The following is a 19309-nucleotide window of genomic DNA, read 5'->3' as shown; positions in this document are numbered from 1 at the left end:
ATGAAGGTGTCATTGATTAGTTTAGATTTTCACCTATATAGTTTTGCATGATGCGATTTACACACTGTATTCTGTGCATCCTCGCCTTTGGTAATCGATACCGATCTGGTTTTATTGTTGATGTTATTTTTGTGCTCTATGAATTGTTAAGAGTTTAATCTTGCATAGTTTGGGTAGTTGCTACGGTTAGGATAGCTCAGATCAATCTTCAGCATAAAAGAAAAGCAATCATCAATCATTCTAGACTTATGCAAAATGGTACAGCCCAAGTGGCCTTAGTTCAAGAACCTTACTCTCGTAAGGGGAATTTCCATCTAGGGGCTGTCCATTAATTACGTCAGGGTTTATGGGGGGAGAGAGGGGTTTGAGAAATCTTACGCGCCATACAAAAATTTTTGGGTTTTCATACAAAAAATCTTACTCGGGAGGGAGGGGGTGTCGGAAAATCACAAAAATTCCCTTACGTAATTAATGGACAGCCCCCTAGGAAATCTTGTGAACCCAGTGTTTGTTACTTTCAGTTAAAGTGAAATGACATACTCGCGTGTCATGCCTCGAGCATGTGCGCTTGTCAATAACACAATCGATGCTACACTCATCTCTGAACTAACCACTAGAGATGTATGTGCTATCACAATCTATGTATTACAGCAGGAAATACGTCTCTTGTTCGGTTTATATACCGCATGATGAACCATCTCCTACGCATGATTTCAAGTAAGTCATCGTATATTGCATTTCAAAAGGCCTTTTGCAAACTATTAGCAGTGATGCTAATGCTCACCATATCATCTGGGGCAGCTCAGACATTAACTTGAGATGCTCCAGTTTGATGGAATACTTAAGTGGTACAGTTCTTAGATTACTTAACAACCGCCCAACCTTCATGGTATCTGCCAGAGAGGAAGTTTTGGACATAACGCTTTTCTCTAGTAGAATTTGTCACGAGTTGACCTATTGGTATGTGTCAGATGAAGAATCTTTATCTGCCCATTGCTACATGGGTTCTGAAGGCAACCTTTGCGTTTCAAGAATCCCGGTCAACCAACTGAGATCTCTTTACTGATTTGGTAACAATTAAATTTAATGGGTAGGCATCACCCATTGACACTCCAAGAGATTTAGATGATGCCGTTGATACTACAACGGCCTTCATCATAGAAGCTTTTGAAGAAACTTGCTCTCTGCGGTCTGTGAAGACCACAATAGGTACTCTTTGGTGGAACTCTGATCTGGAAAACCTCAGGAAGCAATGTAGAAAGAGTGTAAACAGACGTCGCGACGTTTGGCTGGATCGGAGGCTTTCAGGTCAATGCTTACCAGAAAGCTTTTCGATCTACTGCCCGATCCGGCTGGAAAAACCTTTGTACAAATGCTGATTCCCTTTCTTCTGAAATGCTTACAACGCATTGTCGACCATCACATTCGCGATATTCATTTGGCCAATGTGCCTCTTCATGTGAACCAACATCCTTACCAATCTGGAAAGTCCACTGTGACACTTTTATACAAAGTTGTTTACGATATCGAGAAGGCATTCGCTCAAAAGCAATCCTGCTTGGGTGTTTTATTAGATATCGAGGGTGCCTTTGTCATCGTGACTTTTGATGCCATATTGGAGGTCACACGGGGTCATGGTATATCTCCAATGATTTCTAATTGGATTCACCAAATGCTCAAAAACCGACATCTTTTCTCGACATTGCGTCAAGCAGCGATTAGGATATTGAGTGTTTGTGGATGCCCCCAAGGGGGAGTCAAGATATCGCTTTTGTAGAATCTCGTAGCAGATACGATATTGAGGCAACTCAATAATAGCGGTGGGGAGGTGTCGACAATATGCTTTTTCGGTAAATCCTATTAAAACATCTACATTCTTTTCACGGAAAGGCGAAACCGTAATGACGTTCGTTCTTTGGGTCTCTTTGATTCTGAAATCAATATGACTGAACAGGTAAAGTACGTTGCAGTACTCATTCTTGATTTCAAGCTTTTTTGGACACCGCATATTGAGTTCAAAATCCAAAAAAACTTGCATGGCAGCACGTAACGCCAAAATCAAGATTTTTTACCTCCCTCTCCTCTACGCAACGCTTTTTTGTATAAAAATTATAAAAAAAAATATGAGTCGTGACGTTCTGCCGTGCTCACCCTCCCCTTAATGCGAAGTATGCACTTCAAACGGAATCGCTCAAGTAATTTTCGTTCAGTGCATTATTTTTCGTACTAGGATCCGGAATAAAGCGACGCTTTCTCATTTCGTGAGCGATTCCTTGCCTGAATTTTCCACGCATCGAGATAGGCCAAGAAACTTCTTGCGATCTGCGTACTACCCATAAAACGTTACGTAATTAGTGGCCTTCGGGCAATGCCGGCGAAGGTTTGGTAAAACTTGGGGTTCTAAAATCCAATAATATCAAATGGATTTACACAACTGTTGTTCGACCAATATTGACCTATGGATGTCCTGTATGGTGGCAACAGGACTAAGTGGTTACAATCTAATCAAAATTAGGGCATCTTCAAAGGATGTGCCAAATGATTATGTCTGAAGTGTTCTTTTCAACTACCCATATCCGGGAATGAGAACACATCCAATATAGAAACCAGAACAAGACTAAACCGAAGAATGCGATCGCCCGAGGAGGGAGCCTTTACTGGAGCTGGTCCTGGAAGGGAAACAGAGCGACCGGCGAGCGGCTGGAACAAGATATGGTGCAAGAGCGGCCTCCCAGTCAACGGGCACAGCCCGTACCATGAACGCAGAGCAGAAACGGTAGCAATAGCAATCAACAACCCAAGAAACAGAACTAGCTGTATAACAGTTTCTTAAGTTAGTTTGATTAAGAGTGGTTTGTTGCACTCTTGTACAGCAAAATTGTTTGTTGGGAAGGCCATGTTTCATCCGCCAATGTTGCTGTGGCTGATCGACGTCAAACACTCACGTTAGCGGGCGGCCGACGGCAGCGGATCATGTGGACGAGGGAGATGAATATGTAGGATGTGATTCGCTGCTATTTTGTCTGCACGAGGATGGAGACGGACATGTCCGGCAGATTAGGGGTGGTGGAAATGTTCAAAAAGAGATTCCCTCGCTTTGTGAATCAGCTTGACTTGAATAAGCTGTACACACGGCAGCGAGCAATTATGTCTCATAATATTCTCACAGCTGCAGTAGTGGAGTGCATCAAGCTGAAAGCGCAGAGGGAATTGCGAGAGCAGAGGACCCACTGCTCCAATACCAACAGCGGATATACAACGACTGCAATCACGAGATGAACTAGCACTTTACATGGCCACAGCAGTCACGTAGTTCCGTGGGACAGACCCCATGTCCCGACACCGAATACCAAAGCTTTTTTTGTCACATTACTTGAAGGCCGAACAGAACCTCGATGATCTACAGGTTACTGTGTATTCAGCTGCGGTGGCTGTTGCCAAAACACTGGGATTGCGGACGCGCCCTCAAGGAGATGGTGAAGGTCACATACGCCCCAGCAGACAGAAACCCGCATGGATGCGACGTTTGAAGAACCGGGTCGCTACATTGCGGATCAAGATTGGTCGATTAACACAGTACAAGCAGGGGAAATCGATCACCGAGGATAGTTCGTTATGTTACTGAAATTGTGAAGCCCACAGAACTCCGAGATCTCACAGAAGCCAACATCACGGAGATCCTCGGCACCCATGTATTTTACAGCGGTTGAGTGCTCTTGCGAAACGATTGCGGCGATATGGAGAATTTTCGAAGCGAAAAGAACAAAATAGAATGTTCAACATTAACGAAAGGAAGTTCTAATACTGCATCCGAAACGACAAGCCTAATTATAGACAAAGCCTTCCGGAAATTGGCGATGTCACACAGTTCTGGGCCAATCTATGGGAGAACCCTGTCCAGCACAGCGACGAGGAAATGTGGTTGGAAGAAGAAGAACGACAGTGTAATGAAGTTAGAGACTACGCGGCCGTAGTTACCGCCCAGGATATACGTGAGGCAACCCGGTATACCAGAAATTGGTCTGCACCAGAACCAGATTTCGCGCACAATTTTTGGTATAAACAACTTACGACGATCCACGGCCGGAATGCTTCAACATTGTACTAGAAGACCCGAGACGCAGCTACTAGCTACCAGAGGTAGAGACGAACCAGCCGAGGGCTGAAAGTCTCTTTAATAAAGATAAAAAAAAAAAAGCTACCAGAGTTCATTAGCAGGGGTGTTGCGGGAGCAAATCGTTTATCCGAACTCTTTTTAGCATTACGCAAACTCCAAGAGGCTCTAGGTGCGATACAGCTTAAACCTGGAATGAAACATTGTTAAGGATTATCTTACAAATTTCGGTTTGGAGCTTGTTTTAAATCATTTGTGCTCGTCTAACGTATTTGTCCAGCAACCTGTGATGATTCAGATGTATGTTATTGTTCTAACACTTTTGGAATAATTGAATACTTACAAGTTTGATCGTGTAGGAATGATTCTAGTTATAAGTTACAACTGTAGATTTAAGTTCCTTTGTAGATATAGCATAATTAATATAAGCTTTACGTTTAATAACGAATAAATTTAGGTATTCGTTCCACTTGCACATATTTTAGCTCTCAGGCCATGATAAAGACTTCATATTTCATACTTCTCTTTTCTGCATGTCATCGTTTGGCTGTTGGCAGATTCATGTCATCGCCGATGTCAAATCAGACAGTGTTGGCAGCAACAAGGGGTATCACTTATCTTCTGCCGAAGGGCCAAAACACTGCTGACCCAGTAAAGTATAGACCAATAACGCGCCTTTCGAGTCTGTACAACGTGATGGCCGAAGAACAAAAAGGGTAACGCAAGAACATGCAAAGCTGCACAGATCAGGTCATCATAGATGACCTCATTGTGGGTCAAGCCACCAAAGAGCAGAGGAACCTGAGCATGCGAGCGTGAAGGCGTACGACTCAGTACCGCACTCGTACCTTTTTAAGCTACCTACTGCAGTTGTACAAGGTAGGGTGCGGGCACCGGTTTTGGCCAGTCTAAGGGAAATCATTTTTATTAAAATAACCAATAATCCTATGAAAACAATCAATGCGTCAAATGAAAAGTTTCAATCTATATTCCGAGGGAAAAATGCAGAAATCAAGCCAATACTTGATTTTTGTATTAAAAGTGGCACTGGCCAAAATAGAAGCTCTGCCGCAGTTTTGGCCATATTCTTAAGTTTGGTTTCTATTTTGGCCAATCACGTGTATTTCTTATGGGTGTGGCCAAATTAGAAGCACCCTGGCCAAAATAGATATATGGGAGCAGATTTTTTAAGGAAATATATTTTTTTTTTCTAGTTTTTAATCAAAATGTGTGGTTTTCACAGCTGTAATCATCATATTGTATTAGGATCTACTAGTAAAAAATAAATTTACGCCGATTTAGATCGCAACACGCTCAATATCGCACTATGGCCAAAACTCCGGACTGGCCAAAACTGAAGCTTCTATCCAAGACGGAAACGTCATCAGGCTGATGCAACACGCGATGGAGATGTGGAGCACGTTTCTACAGATTACCGATGGAACAGCTGTGATGCGGTCCACAAGTCCAGAGGGGGATATTTCAAGGCGACTTTTAGTCCGCTATGGTTCAGCCTTGCGATGAACTCCACCAATGCAATTATGACTACCAAATAAAAAGTGGGAGATGGAGTATAAGAAAAACCCACAGCTTCTTTATGGACGACCTAAAGCTGTGTGCGGAATCAGTACAGAGGCTGCATCAACTGTTGCAAACTTGTGATAGTGTTCAGCAGACATCCGGATGGAGTTTGGAATTGACAAATGTCGATCAGTCCATCTTTGCCGGGGTCAAGTAGCGGACGCTAGCTGTTTCTGCGTTAACGAACGGGTGGAGATTCGGAATATGGTTGAAGGCGAAGCGTACAAATACCTAGGCTTCCTGAAACTTAGAGGTATTTGTCACACAGCGATCAATAAGGAATTGCAGGACAAGTTCTTGTATCGTGTCAACTATGTTTTGAGGAGCTTTCGGTCAGCCGGCAACAAGGTGAAGGCGATCAACACGTTTGCTGTGCCCCTGTTGACCTACACTGCCCCTCTTCGCATGTCAGTCCCATGTTGTTTTTCAAAGTGCCTACGTTTTGCACTATAACTCCAATTGTTTTTGAAAAAATGTATTCAATTCTTGCATAAACTTTTCGTGGAACATTGGGCTGTGAAATGAGGCACGAAAAATATTAAATTTATTTTAAATGAGCTCGTGAGAGACAAAAACATGATTTGCATTAGAAACGACATGGGACTGACATGCCAAGAGGGGCAGTACAGCTTTGAGGTGGTAAAGTGGACCAAGACTGACCTCGAGGCGTTAGAACGAGGAGTACGAGTGACGTTCACCAAGCACCGCGTGCACCATCCAAAGTCGTCCATCGAGAGAGTTGCCCTGCCACGCGCTGTAAGAGCAAGAGGCGTCACAAATATTCAGGCACTATGTATCTCCAAGATCCAGCAGTTGCGGACATAGAAAGCCAGAACCGTCATGAACTGTACCGCACTGTATGTGAAGCTGACCACGGTTACAGCGTCCTGCATCTAACACAGGAGGATTACCAGCTGAACTACGGCATCAAGACCGTTGACGAGATGACCGTAGCGTGGAAGCAGAAGGAGTTGCATGGGACGCACCCCCGTCTACAGGAGCGCGTAATTGCGACGAAGAACTATCGGCGGTTCAGTGTTAGCTGGATCAGCTTACCTCGATCGTCACAACGAAGTTACCAAGATGGTGCACCAACAGATTGCTTTAAAGCACTACTTGGTCAACAGATTTGTACCCTACTACAAGTACCAGCCGGACCCGTTTCTGGAAAATAGTTGCATAAAGCTGTACTGGGATCGCGAGATCATTACGTACTGTTGAAAAATGTGATGTGAGTTAGTGGATGCCCGGACCGTCCGACCTAAATCTCTTGTAATTATTACTGTGGAAATCTTCACCAGATGTAATTATTACAAGTATACCAAAGCGGACAACAACGATGCAATTGATGGAACAAATATTGTGGAAATCTCCACCTGAAATATTTGTCCCAGGACCCTTTGGAACACGAGAGTTCTTTCAGAGAGAAAAACTCTCTACAAAAATTGTTCTTAAATAGAACGTTTATTTCACTTACCAAATGTAAGCTGGCATAACAGCGTGAGCGCCTGAATAGATTAATCGATCAGTCTGTAACCTACATGAGCCATGCCCTGCCACTAAATGCACAACATAACTACTCTATCGATGCATAAGCCTGGTCGCACATCAGTGCATTTGTGTGCGTGAGCACTCCTAACACTCCCGCCACCTCTCTGACAGTTGGCTCTTTAACTCCTGTAAACAACCCGGGCCACGTGGTCACTGCCAGCATGGCACTGACAGCATTTTCCTACACTGAGAATAAAACGGTTTTGAAATTAAGAAATGCTAATTTCAACACTTCCCCTCATTCCTTTAATTTCAAAATATTTAACATTTCTTAATACTCTTGAACTCCTAATGATTTCTGCTATTTACTCACTTGATATTAAATATGCCAGCATGAGCTTTTGCTCTCTTCACAATTCTTGAATTTACATATTTCTTACATCTATGTGTTTTATGCTTTGGTATTACCTTCACCATATTCTTCTCTTGGCCGCTGCACACACAACATTCAGCTCTGCTTCGGATGAAGTAAGTTCGACCAAAATTGCTTCGTTGCACTCCAGGTTGCCAAGCCAGGTTTCACTACCTCCGGAAATGGAGTGCCTTTCGTCCACATTGCCGCCATAGTCAGCATCGGCATATCCTGCCAACGGTTTGGTATCCTTGTCTCGATGGTATGCAACACCAAACGTTTTGGCTCCCTGATGACAACGAAGGCTGAGAACTGTCCAGTGGTGTTCACGAGGATCACTCTGAAATTGACTTGAGATATTTAAAGTAAAACAAGTATCTGTTCTTATCTTTGAAACCATATATCCCTGTAAAGCTCTGTATGCTGTAAGCTTTGAACGGATTGCTTCGTAAAAATTCACGGCCGAACCTCTGTTGACATCTATCCACGAACCTAGGTTGTCATCTTTCGATGAAACTCGGTTGCCATCTATCACAGAACCGCCTTTTGGTGAACCTTTTCCACCTTTTGGTGAAGCATAATCGACTTTCGATGGACAACCTTGCCGTGAATCTTTACTACCTTCTGGTAAACCATCATCTATTGATGAACCTCTACTTCCTTCTGGTGAACCAAAATCATCTATCGATGAACCATCGACATCATCCGTCGATGAATCTCCATCACCTTCTGGTGAACCAAAATCATCTATCGATGAACCTCCATAATCATCTATCGATGAACCATCGACATCATCCGTCGATGAACCTCCATCCTCATCTATCGATGAACCATCGACATCATCCGTCGATGAACCTCCATCATCATCTATTGATGAACCTCCATCACCTTCTGGTGAACCAAAATCATCTTTCGATGAACCATCGACATCATCCGTCGATGAACTTCCATCACCCTCTGGTAAAGCAAAATCATCTACCAATGAACCACTATAACCTTCAAAATCATCTATCGATGAACCTTTATAATCATCTATCGATGAACAATCGACATCATCCGTCGATGAACCTACATCATCTATCGATGAACCATCGACATCGACCGTCGATGAACCTTCATCACCTTCTGGTGAACCAAAATCATCTATGGATGAACCATCGACATCGACCGTCGATGAACCTACATCACCTTCTGGTGACCCAACATCATCTATCGATGAACCATCGACATCATCCGTCGATGAACCTCCATCATCATCTACTGGTGGACCAACATCGCCTTCTGGCGAACCAACATCATCTATCGATGAACCTTCATCATCATCTATCGATGAACCTCTATCATCACCTATTAGTGGACCATCATCGCCTTCTGGCGAACCAACATCATCTATCGATGAACCATCAACGTCTTCCGTCGATGAACCTTCATCACCTTGTGGTGGATCATAATCACCTATCGATGAAATATCATCTTCTGATGAACAGCTGTGACGTATTGCTTCCTCTGTTATTTCACATTTTGATGAATTCAAATCTCTCCAAGCCTCACTTTTCAGAGAAATATCTTCCCCTGATTCCATGGCGAAGTCTGATGCAGAACACTCTGACATGGCGACCGGTAGTTCCCAAAAGGGGTCACCGCAGATTCGCTGTTTCTTGATCTGCTCTTCATCATGCCGAAAATGAATATCTTCCTTCAACTGCTGAAGCCAGGGAAGACCGGCTCGTTGTCGTTTCACTCCGACCCGATTCTGCGTGTCTGCGTCGATACGGCTGAATGGCATACGCATCACGCAATCATAACTTTTGTTAGTAATGAGGGCTACATCACACTGCTTGCGAGACTTTGGAATGTTTGTCGTCACATGGGTTGGCTCCTGTGTTTCATGCCGATAAACATCGCAAAAGCGGCGTATGTGACCAAGTTTGCCACACTCGTGGCACCTCAGCATTTTGCGATGTTGCTGCTGCATTGGTTTTGCTTCCTTCCTCCAACCATTCGTCATTTTATAAGCCACTGGTTGCTGATCAACTGTTTCGGACTCATCGATGTCAGCGTCAATGAATATGCGCTGTACTTGAAGCAAAGTCATATTCATTAGATCGTCTTTTCTCATGACTGCTAGAGCTCCCAAAATATGACTGAATTTTTCAGGAATAGCAGCCAAAAGAGTATTGATTTGTTCTTGTCGAGAAACTTGTTCTCCCATCAGATTAAGCTGCCGAATCAAGTCTTCATGTGTAGAAAATAATTCTTTTAGAGTCGTAAATTTCCTGTTTTTAAGCAGGTAAAGCTTAGATCGCAACCCAAGCATTGCATTCACACCTTTGGGCAAATAAACTTCATCAAGTGTATCAATCACATCTTTGGCATATTCACAGTTCAAAACATGCCCCATGGGTTCATCATCCAAGCACAACATCAAGTCATTAACAACTTGAAAATCATCTTTAAGTCTCTTAGCCATTTTTGCCTTTCGCTGGTTCTCTGCTTGTGGAGAAGCATTGATACCAGGCAAAGCATATTCCTCCTCCAACGGAGTTCTCTCAAAGACATAAAGTAAGTCATCTAGTCTGAAATAGTTTTCTATACGCTTTTTCCAAAAAGGATAACGTTTGTCATCTCCATTGAATGTGGGTAGAATCGTACTTCTCAGTCTGTTGTCCATTATGCAAACCTGTTCAACAACATTCCTTACGGTAGGTCAAAATTCTTACGGATATCTCCGCCTTAACATTCAACTATCTCAATTAACCAACTTGCACTATTCAATGCTTATGCGGAATACTACACCAGATACCAAATATCAAAATATTTCTCACGCGGATAACTCCACCAGGGTAAATAATTCAAAATTGTTCACGCGGATAACTTCACCAGAATAAATCAGTCATAAATTTTCACACAGATATCTCCACCAGGGTAAATTGGTTAAAATGCTCACTTGGATATCTCCACCAGAATAAATCGGCCATGCGGATATCTCCACCACAGTAAATTATTCAAAAGTTTCCATGCGGATAACTCCACCAGATTAAATCATTCAAAAATGTTCATGCGGATAACTCTACCACAGTAAATTATTCGAGAAGAAAAAAAAAATTCATGCGGATAACTCCACCAGATTAAATGTTTCAAAAACTGTTTTCCAGGCACGCGTTGCCTGGGCCCATAACCTGTTGAAAAATGTGATGTGAGTTAGTGGATGCCCGGACCGTCCGACCTAAATCTCTTGTAATTATTACTGTGGAAATCTCCACCAGATGTAATTATTACAAGTATACCAAAGCGGACAACAACGATGCAATTGATGGAACAAATATTGTGGAAATCTCCACCTGAAATATTTATCCCAGGACCCTTTGGAACACGAGAGTTCTTTCAGAGAGAAAAACTCTCTACAAAAATTGTTCTTAAATAGAACGTTTATTTCACTTACCAAATGTAAGCTGGCATAACAGCGTGAGCGCCTGAATAGATTAATCGATCAGTCTGTAACCTACATGAGCCATGCCCTGCCACTAAATGCACAACATAACTACTCTATCGATGCATAAGCCTGGTCGCACATCAGTGCATTTGTGTGCGTGAGCACTCCTAACACTCCCGCCACCTCTCTGACAGTTGGCTCTTTAACTCCTGTAAACAACCCGGGCCACGTGGTCACTGCCAGCATGGCACTGACAGCATTTTCCTACACTGAGAATAAAACGGTTTTGAAATTAAGAAATGCTAATTTCAACACGTACGTCCACATTCATGCCAACCGGACCGATATTGTGGTTTACGACAAAAGGATGAAGCGGCTATCACTAATCGACATCGCTGTGGCTTACTGCATGAATTTATACTGACCTGCTTACTCTCACACGAAATTTGACGTTGAGCGGTGTCGGCACCGCTCAAACGTCAAATTTTCTGTGGGAGTAAGCAGGCCAGCATAAATTCGTGCAGAAGTTCATACCGTTAGACCACAATGTCCAATTAACGTTCTCCAGCAAGATAACCAAGTATGACGACCTAGCGGCGGAGTTGAAGCAGATGTGGCGCCTGGAGGATGTCCGTATAGTTCCGGTTGTTCTCTCGGCAACCGGAGTTGTCCCTAAATCTCTCCTAAGGTCCCTAGACGAGCTTGAATTGAAGAAGGGCCTGAACAGCATCTTGAAAGCGGTGATTTTTGCAACCTATGGTTCACTGCACGAATTTATGCTGGCCTGCTTACTTTCACACGAAATTTGACGTTTGAGCTGTGTCGGCACCGCTCAAACGTCAAATTTCGTGTGAGAGTAAGTGCAGTAATCCATAGAATAGTCAGGTGACTCCTGAATCATCACAACTGACAGTACATCTGAAGCAGACTCATTAGGATATAAGCAAAGCCGGCTAATGAGATCCACAGAGCCTGGCGATCAATAAAGTACGTCATGCTAAAAGGGATGAGGTGGGCTTCTTAAGAAAATCCCCACAAAAAGTAAAGTAAAGAAAACCTCAATTTCAGCGTTACGTACTTAATGGATGTTCCATTTAACGATACTTTTGGCCTGACCAGTGGCGAAATTCAAAAAGGGGTCAAAACATCTGTGCATATCTGAATAAAGTTGCTATTGTCGCGCTTACGCAGTTGCCAAAGCTGAAATACAGAAACTATTGTTGTCACCAGGGTGGCACTTTTTAACTGTGTATTCAAATATTATAAACTGAGGGCGATCTTTAGCGGTGTGAGACGGCGATTAATCACCGATTCGATTGTTACACCACGTTTAGAGGATTTCTTTTCGTTCTAGTTGTTGACCTACCACATTGTAATATTTAGTCATTTGTTTATTTATTTTTTTCATTTAACTTTTTTGAATTTCTTTTTTTAGCAGCAATATTCAAATAGTAATTAATTCTTTTTGATATTTTCTACTGTTCTTCTTAACTGTACTATCAACATTTTAATGTACATTCCCAAGTTCTTCTTCGCTCTCGCTCTTCCCCGATCAGTTGACACTCGCATAGCATCGCACTCACTAGAAACCCCTTTCTTAGGTGGGTATCCACTTCCAGACACGTACTCTGCAGTTTAAATTTGTTTTTAAATAATAATTTATAAGATATGAAATTCTCTTTAATTTTTGTTTCTGTTTTTAGAACGAAGAGGTTCGAAGAACTCTGCACGATGCGTTAAGCGACAGATTGCTACACTTTACATTTTGTTGTTTTGTAATCCTATTTTATACAGCTTTTTTAAAGTTTTACCACAATTGCGCTCGATTTGTTTCCCGCATGCGCGACGTGTAGGACGTGCCGTCTCTCGATTATTTTAGAGCTTTTGTTTATATGCTTCCCTTATTGCTAGCTTGAATCTTAGGATCTGAAGTTTTAAATAGATTTTTATTTGTTTTGAAATTAGTTTGGTTTGTTCATTTCTCCATTTAAGGGGAAAAAGTTGTCGCAATAAATTGAAATCAATCGAAAAGTTAGGTGGTGTTTGTTTTCCATTGCGAAACTGTTTTTTTTTTGTTTGTTTTATTAGTGAATGGAGAAAGCTACTATCTAACCATGTATGGATTACAGCATGTTTGGTATGTATTCAATCGAACTATGCTTTTACTACTAAGTGACTGCATGTTAATATAATTTACAAAGATTTTATCGTAGATTTCATCGTTTCATCGGTTTGCTCACATCAATTGGTTTGTACTTGTAACCCTTTGGATCGGTCACTTTGTGAGTTCGATCCAGGTTTTTTGTTTTATTGAAATGAATTCACCCCCTTCCTCGCGAATCAGAATCAGGAAGCATAGCAGCACTGTGATCACAAATTTTACATCGTTCGTTTATTGTTGCGCAAAAGTATTAGAATCGTTTGTTTCAAGTTTGTGTTTATTTGCGTGTTTGTGTATATTGATAAGGCCTTCCATGTGTTTCTGTGTGTCAACAAGTTTTGCTCACAATTTTATTATCGCTTTTTCATTTACTCAACAAATTATGTACAAAAATGAACCCATGCTTAAAATCGTGCTGCTTTCTTCCTCGCTGAGTTTGACTTTGAAGATGCAATTTTTGCACAGAAATAACGAGCTTGTTTTGGCGCAAAACCATCCATTATCAGATATCAGCAATTTCTCAGAATTAAATTTAATTTTGTGAATAAGGAGACCTTGCTTTTTTTTAAACTTTGCATATATTGATTTTCGAAGTGTTACTTGGACGAACATTCGGAAAAGAATCGAAATTTAAAGAATTTTAGGGGAATAGTTGTGCCCGATCTCGATTAATCCAATATTAAATGACTCTAATCGATATGATATCCTAAATTACAAATCGACATCGATTATGTTCTCCGCGCAATATTTTAGATTCTGTCAGCACTGGAAGATTTTCAAGCTTAGACAAAAACTCATTTTATTTTAATTGGGGTGTGTTGTTTGTTTTCAGTCTCATTCAAAAAATCGTCATCGCTCTATTCTTCATTATACCAACAAAGCTAGCCATGAAAATGTTTGACACTTCTCAGGTCATTTTGACAGACCATGCACGAAAAAGACGGATCATATATTAAACTTTGTCGATCTTGTTGCCGTCTTTTCCATGCTCATGTTACATCTGTAAAAATGACCTGAGAGTTGTCAGTCATTTTGAGGTTAGGTTCGTTGGTGTAATAAAGAATTCTTCATTACACGGTTTCGACAATTCGACAGGCCATTCTGACAGTTTTGTATAACTAAGACTGAAACGGCCATGACATTTGTCCTTTTCCAGCTCACGCGTTATCTGTCAAATGACCTGTGATCTGTCAGAATTTTCGTTCGTGCAATTCTTTATTACACCAACGAACCTAACCTCAAATTGACTATGGTATTTTGGGCACTCTTCGATATAACTCAGTCAATTCCAAACCAATTGACTTGAAATTTTGTACACGGCTAGATACCATACGTATCTCATCGCGTTCCAAAAATTGTGTCAATTGGTTCAGATTTGGTTAGTTATAGCAGAAAAGTGCCCAAAATAGGACCACAACACAAAAATCACAAATCTCAAAGTGCATCTACAAAAAAAAAAAAAAAAACACGGGCAAAGGACCGCCGTACGTAAACTTTCTTAGTGGCAGCCGCTAAAACCCACCAAGTACAAGCTCCAACAACAAGGATGCCAACAGCAGTAGTAAAGAAGTTCGAAATGGATGCAGGTTTGCATATTTTCCAGTACAGGGAAAAAAGAGTTGCTTCCTGTTATTGTATTGAGTTGCAACTTATTACCGAGAATTGCCACTGCAATTCTCACTGTTTATATTTTTCAAATAAGGAATTTTAAGTCGCATTCGAAGCCGTCTAACACCAAATGTTTAATAAATACTAAATATTATCAAAATGATTTTTTTATTCATTTTCGATATTGATAGTTGTATATTTAAACCGATATCGAAAAAAGAAACTCATAATAATACCACTAGAGTGTGATATTACATGTTTAGCCGGCAGAGAAAGTATTTTCGGCCTTGGCAATCTTCAAATGTTTGCGAAAACGGTTATTGCATTAAAAACACCTCCGCCGATAGAGATAAGTGACATTTCAACACACGAACACCAGCGTGATTTTTTCCATACACAAAAATGCACGCCAATTCAAAGGCTATTCAGATTGCATATGCAAATACTACCCAATTGATTTGGGTAAAACGGCTAAATAATGATAAAACTAACAACCGGGGAGAGAGTGTGCACATATTTCCCCCAAGTTTCACAACTATATCTACAAAAGAGACACGCATACATTTGAACATGATTACCACTATTGAAATACCAACTGTCGTAACGAACATCAAATTACATGTCTAGTATTGTGCAATGTATTGTCAACACGACTTGAATTTTTAAAACGAATTTCCGACATATTTATCACATCAGGTTTCTTATCCATCTTCAAACCTTCAATCGTTTGTTCAGATAGATTTAGTAGGAAAAATGTACGCAAAACATTTCAAAAAGCCAAGGTTTTCAAACCTACAAAACATCATTATATTCTGAGAGTATTCTTCCACCCGCGCTGGATCGCTCACCGCCGAAATTCGCCAACGATCAAATTATTCCTAGGTAAGAAACGACATCACATTGATCAAGGTTCTATATAATTTGAAATGTTTACTCACTAACCAAACCGATTTCTCTTTGGACATTTGATGCTAGTGTATCACGTATGGCCTTGTGTTCTTCGTCCAGCATTTCCTGAACGGGAGAACCATTGGAACTGTGGTCGGCGGGTGACTCCGCGGGAGGATCGTCCTCTTCCTCTGCTTGATCCTGCTCTCCGTTCTCCTCCCCATCCTCTCCCTCCTCTGCCGCCTCATCCTCTGCCGGTTCAGTCTTGTTTGCTGCGGTATCCTCCTCAGTCTCGACCGCTTCCTCCGGGGTGGATTCCTTTTCCTCTTCGATGCTTTCGTTGCTGTCCCGCTTGGTCTGACTGAGTTTGTTCGGAGACTTCCGGATGCGGGGGTCCGTTGCCCTCAAGGATTCCGAGTTTCCTATGCCGTCTCCGGTTGGCCTCAGCACCAGGTAGAGGAGAATGTCCGACAGCGAGATGATACCGATTACCTTTTCCTCTTCGTCGACCACCACTAACCTGTGCACCTCGGCCCGTACGATCCGTTCCATCACCGTGTAGAGGGTTTCGTCCAGCTTGCAGTGCTGAACGCCCTCGAACCAGGCGTTCCGGTGTTCGTTGGCCGTTTTCAGCGAAACATCCAGATCGTTGTAGGTCTTCTCGGCAGCCAAATTCTGGAAAAAGAAATGAAGCGTGTTAAAAATCCCCTGCATCAGACCAAGCAAAGCCCTTCAACTCACAATCACATCGAATTTGGCGTAAATGTCCTTCAGGCGCCGTTCGCTGTCCACGATGGGCAGCGCGGAGACCCGCCGGTCGACAAACTTGTGGAGCGCCGTAATGATGCTGGTGTCTTCGGTGGCGATTTCGATGTTGTCGTAGCTGCCGATTCGGATTTCACGTAGCGTCTTTTGCATGTACGACGGTTTTGGTAGTTCATTAATCTGGAGAAATACGATATTGATTAGACAAACGTTTGCGTTATGCATGGAGCATGGGATAAGGGTTCTAAAGACAGCTGAACTACAGATTTTTCAAGACGTCCTGTCGCTTTGAGAGAAAGAAGTTACATTCACTATACAAAGAAGTATTCTTAACCCTTCAGCGCGCGCGCTGTTGTAAAAAGTACAACACTACCAAAAAACCTCGCTTTTAGTATACAGCGCGAGCGTGGTGCAGTTTCGGTTGCTTGATGGTGCGCGTCCTGGAAGGTTAACGATGTTAAGCAATCAAACAGCCTTTAGCTTAATAATCATGGAGATAATAAGAGTGTCCAACATAGTTCTGGTCCTCATAAGTTCCTACCTCATATTTGCACGGGTTAGGCGATGACAAAGACCGACAGCTAAGAGTTGTGTGCTTAGCTCGTAGTGCAGTCTGGGCACTGTTGTCCTTCCAACTTAAGCTAGATTGAGAAGGTACGTCACGAGCATCTGTTCACCATGGAGGTGCGGCTCAAACAGCGGCTGATCTGGTATTTAGCGGCTGATTATGAAATGCCCCACCATGATTCAACGGCAACGACTTTTAGCGCGAAACAATGGATAAGAAATGGAACTTGGAATTTATTAACCCTAGCCCAGCAGGGTAAACTGGCACAACTAGCCTACGAGGCATGAAGCTTCAGATCCTAGGACTAAGCGAAGTCCGTTGGCCGAACTTTGGAGAACACAGATTAACGTCAGGCCAAATTCTGCTATACTCTGGCCTACGAGTTGAACATGCTCCTCGCCACAAAGAGAACTTTTACAGTCAACTGAATGCTGTCGTGGATAAGATTCCAAAAGGTGATCCGTAGAGCCGACATTGTGTCCGACCATCATCTAATAATCGGCGAGATCCGGCTGCGCATTGCTAGGATCCATCAACAGGAGGAGAAAATCGGGCGCCGATTCAACACACGCCGACTGAAAGAGTCTGCCGACTGCGGTGAAAAGATCCTTCGTCGAGGAGCTGTAGAGTCGTGCTGCGGATATTCCAGCAGGTGGAGGCGTAGAAGATCAATGGAGCGCCATCAATAACGCCTTCATCGCCACCGGCGAGAATAATTTGGGTGAGCTACGCACCCAAAGAAAGCAGAGAATCACAGATGAAACCGGCGGAACGCCAAAGCCGCAATAGAGCGAGCGAAAACACGGGGAGCCAAAGCAGTAGCCCGTCAGCGCTATACGGCTTTCGAGAAGGAAGTGAAGCGCTCATGTAGGCGAGACAAAAGAGCGTGGCGAACTCCCTAGCCGTTGAAGATGAGAAAACCGCAAATACCGGCGACATTCGTCAACAAGATGAATGCTAAGATGGCCGTGAAAGACACATCTGGACAGCTATTGACCAACCTGGCTGACCAGCTGAAACGCTGGTTCTAGCACTTAAACCTTTTTCAAGTGTCGGGTACGCCATCAATACTTCAGCATGATCCGCCAAGGGTTCGACGAAGCATCCGTGTCAACACCGAAGCTCCATCATTGCAGGAGATAGTAACAGCCATCCGTAGCATGAAATCGAACAGGATCCCGGGGGTCGATCGCATTGCACAGTGGCTGATTTCGTCATTTAAGCGCGCTTAATTAATAACTTTTTAACTATGACGTTTAGCGTCATGGTGTCTTCGAGAAAGTTTTTTGATATAATAAGGAGCTTCTTTTTAACTATTGTTAAAAATGATCAATCCCCCTAAAAGTGAGATAGAAAAGTTATTTTTTGCATTTTTCAAGATACAAGGTTGGTGTCTTCACAAAAATAGTAGATAATGTTATTTGGAGCAACTTTGTCAAAGACGCCAAGTTTGTAACTCCGTTACTTTTCAAGATACGTTACGTTTTTTATCATCAGCCCCTCAAAAAGGGTTTTTGCGCAATAACTTTCGAAGGATTGATTCTACAATTTTCTGGTGTTCTACAAAGTTATAGATAATGGTAAAACTCATAACTTCTCCGAACACGGCATTCTTCTAATTTCAAAAATAAAATAGTTATAACGGTTTTTATAGTTTTTTGAACCATATTTCAAGCATATATAACCTAGCTATAGGCAATTATATGCAAATTACCTTTTAAGCATGTGAATATACAAGTAATTGCATCTCTGAGAAAGCTAAAACCATCAAACTGTAAGAAACTGTAAGATGGTTTTTGTACAGAAACTTTCAACCATCTATGTTACTTTTATATGGGATTTATTCATATCTTCAACATATTTATTTGACAGTTCATGGCAGCTTGCATTTTTATTGTTATTATACGTGTGTGTGTGAATATACAGAATGGATTGTGGTGCATTCTGGAGCATTCATGAAGTACGTTACACGAAAACTTACCATCTATTTATATTTTCTTACTAACTCACAGTGCTGCATGTAGTCCATGAAAGGAGCGAATGAAGTGCCATTTTTCCTCAAATTCTAAACTTGCGCTTGACATATTTTGTGGACGCTCCCTCTAGTACAATAGTTATAGCTAATTATAAATCTTACTGTACTTTACAGTAAGGTGCTGTTTAATCGTGATCTGACAAAAAAAGTAACACTTTATGCGTTCTTTTCGTGGACTACGTGCACCACTGTCAGTTAGTCAGAAAATAGAAGTAGATGGTAAGTTTTCATGTAATGTACTTCATGAATGTTG

At 42.0% G+C, this 19309-nt stretch overlaps 1 protein-coding gene across 7 annotated transcripts in view; it reads right to left on the bottom strand.

Annotated features, from left to right (window-relative positions):
* Window positions 1-12407: 12407 nt before the first annotated feature.
* LOC109398792 (uncharacterized) overlaps window positions 12408-19309 on the bottom strand; it is a 330728-nt gene continuing 323826 nt past the window's right edge. For 6 of the 7 annotated variants that reach the window (XM_062856511.1, XM_062856512.1, XM_062856513.1 and 3 more), the window contains exons 12-13: window positions 16430-16633; window positions 12408-16363 (exon numbers count right to left, since the gene is read on the bottom strand). In XM_062856511.1, the coding sequence (XP_062712495.1) occupies window positions 15731-16363; window positions 16430-16633 (837 nt within the window). In that variant the 3' untranslated portion in view covers window positions 12408-15730. The remainder of the gene's footprint in view (window positions 16364-16429; window positions 16634-19309) is intronic. The other variant, XM_062856517.1, reaches the window with a different exon arrangement.

Source organism: Aedes albopictus, chromosome 3 (assembly GCF_035046485.1).
Source record: "Aedes albopictus strain Foshan chromosome 3, AalbF5, whole genome shotgun sequence".
Classification (NCBI taxonomy): Eukaryota; Metazoa; Arthropoda; class Insecta; order Diptera; family Culicidae; genus Aedes; species Aedes albopictus.
This window is presented reverse-complemented; position numbering and strand designations above follow the sequence as displayed.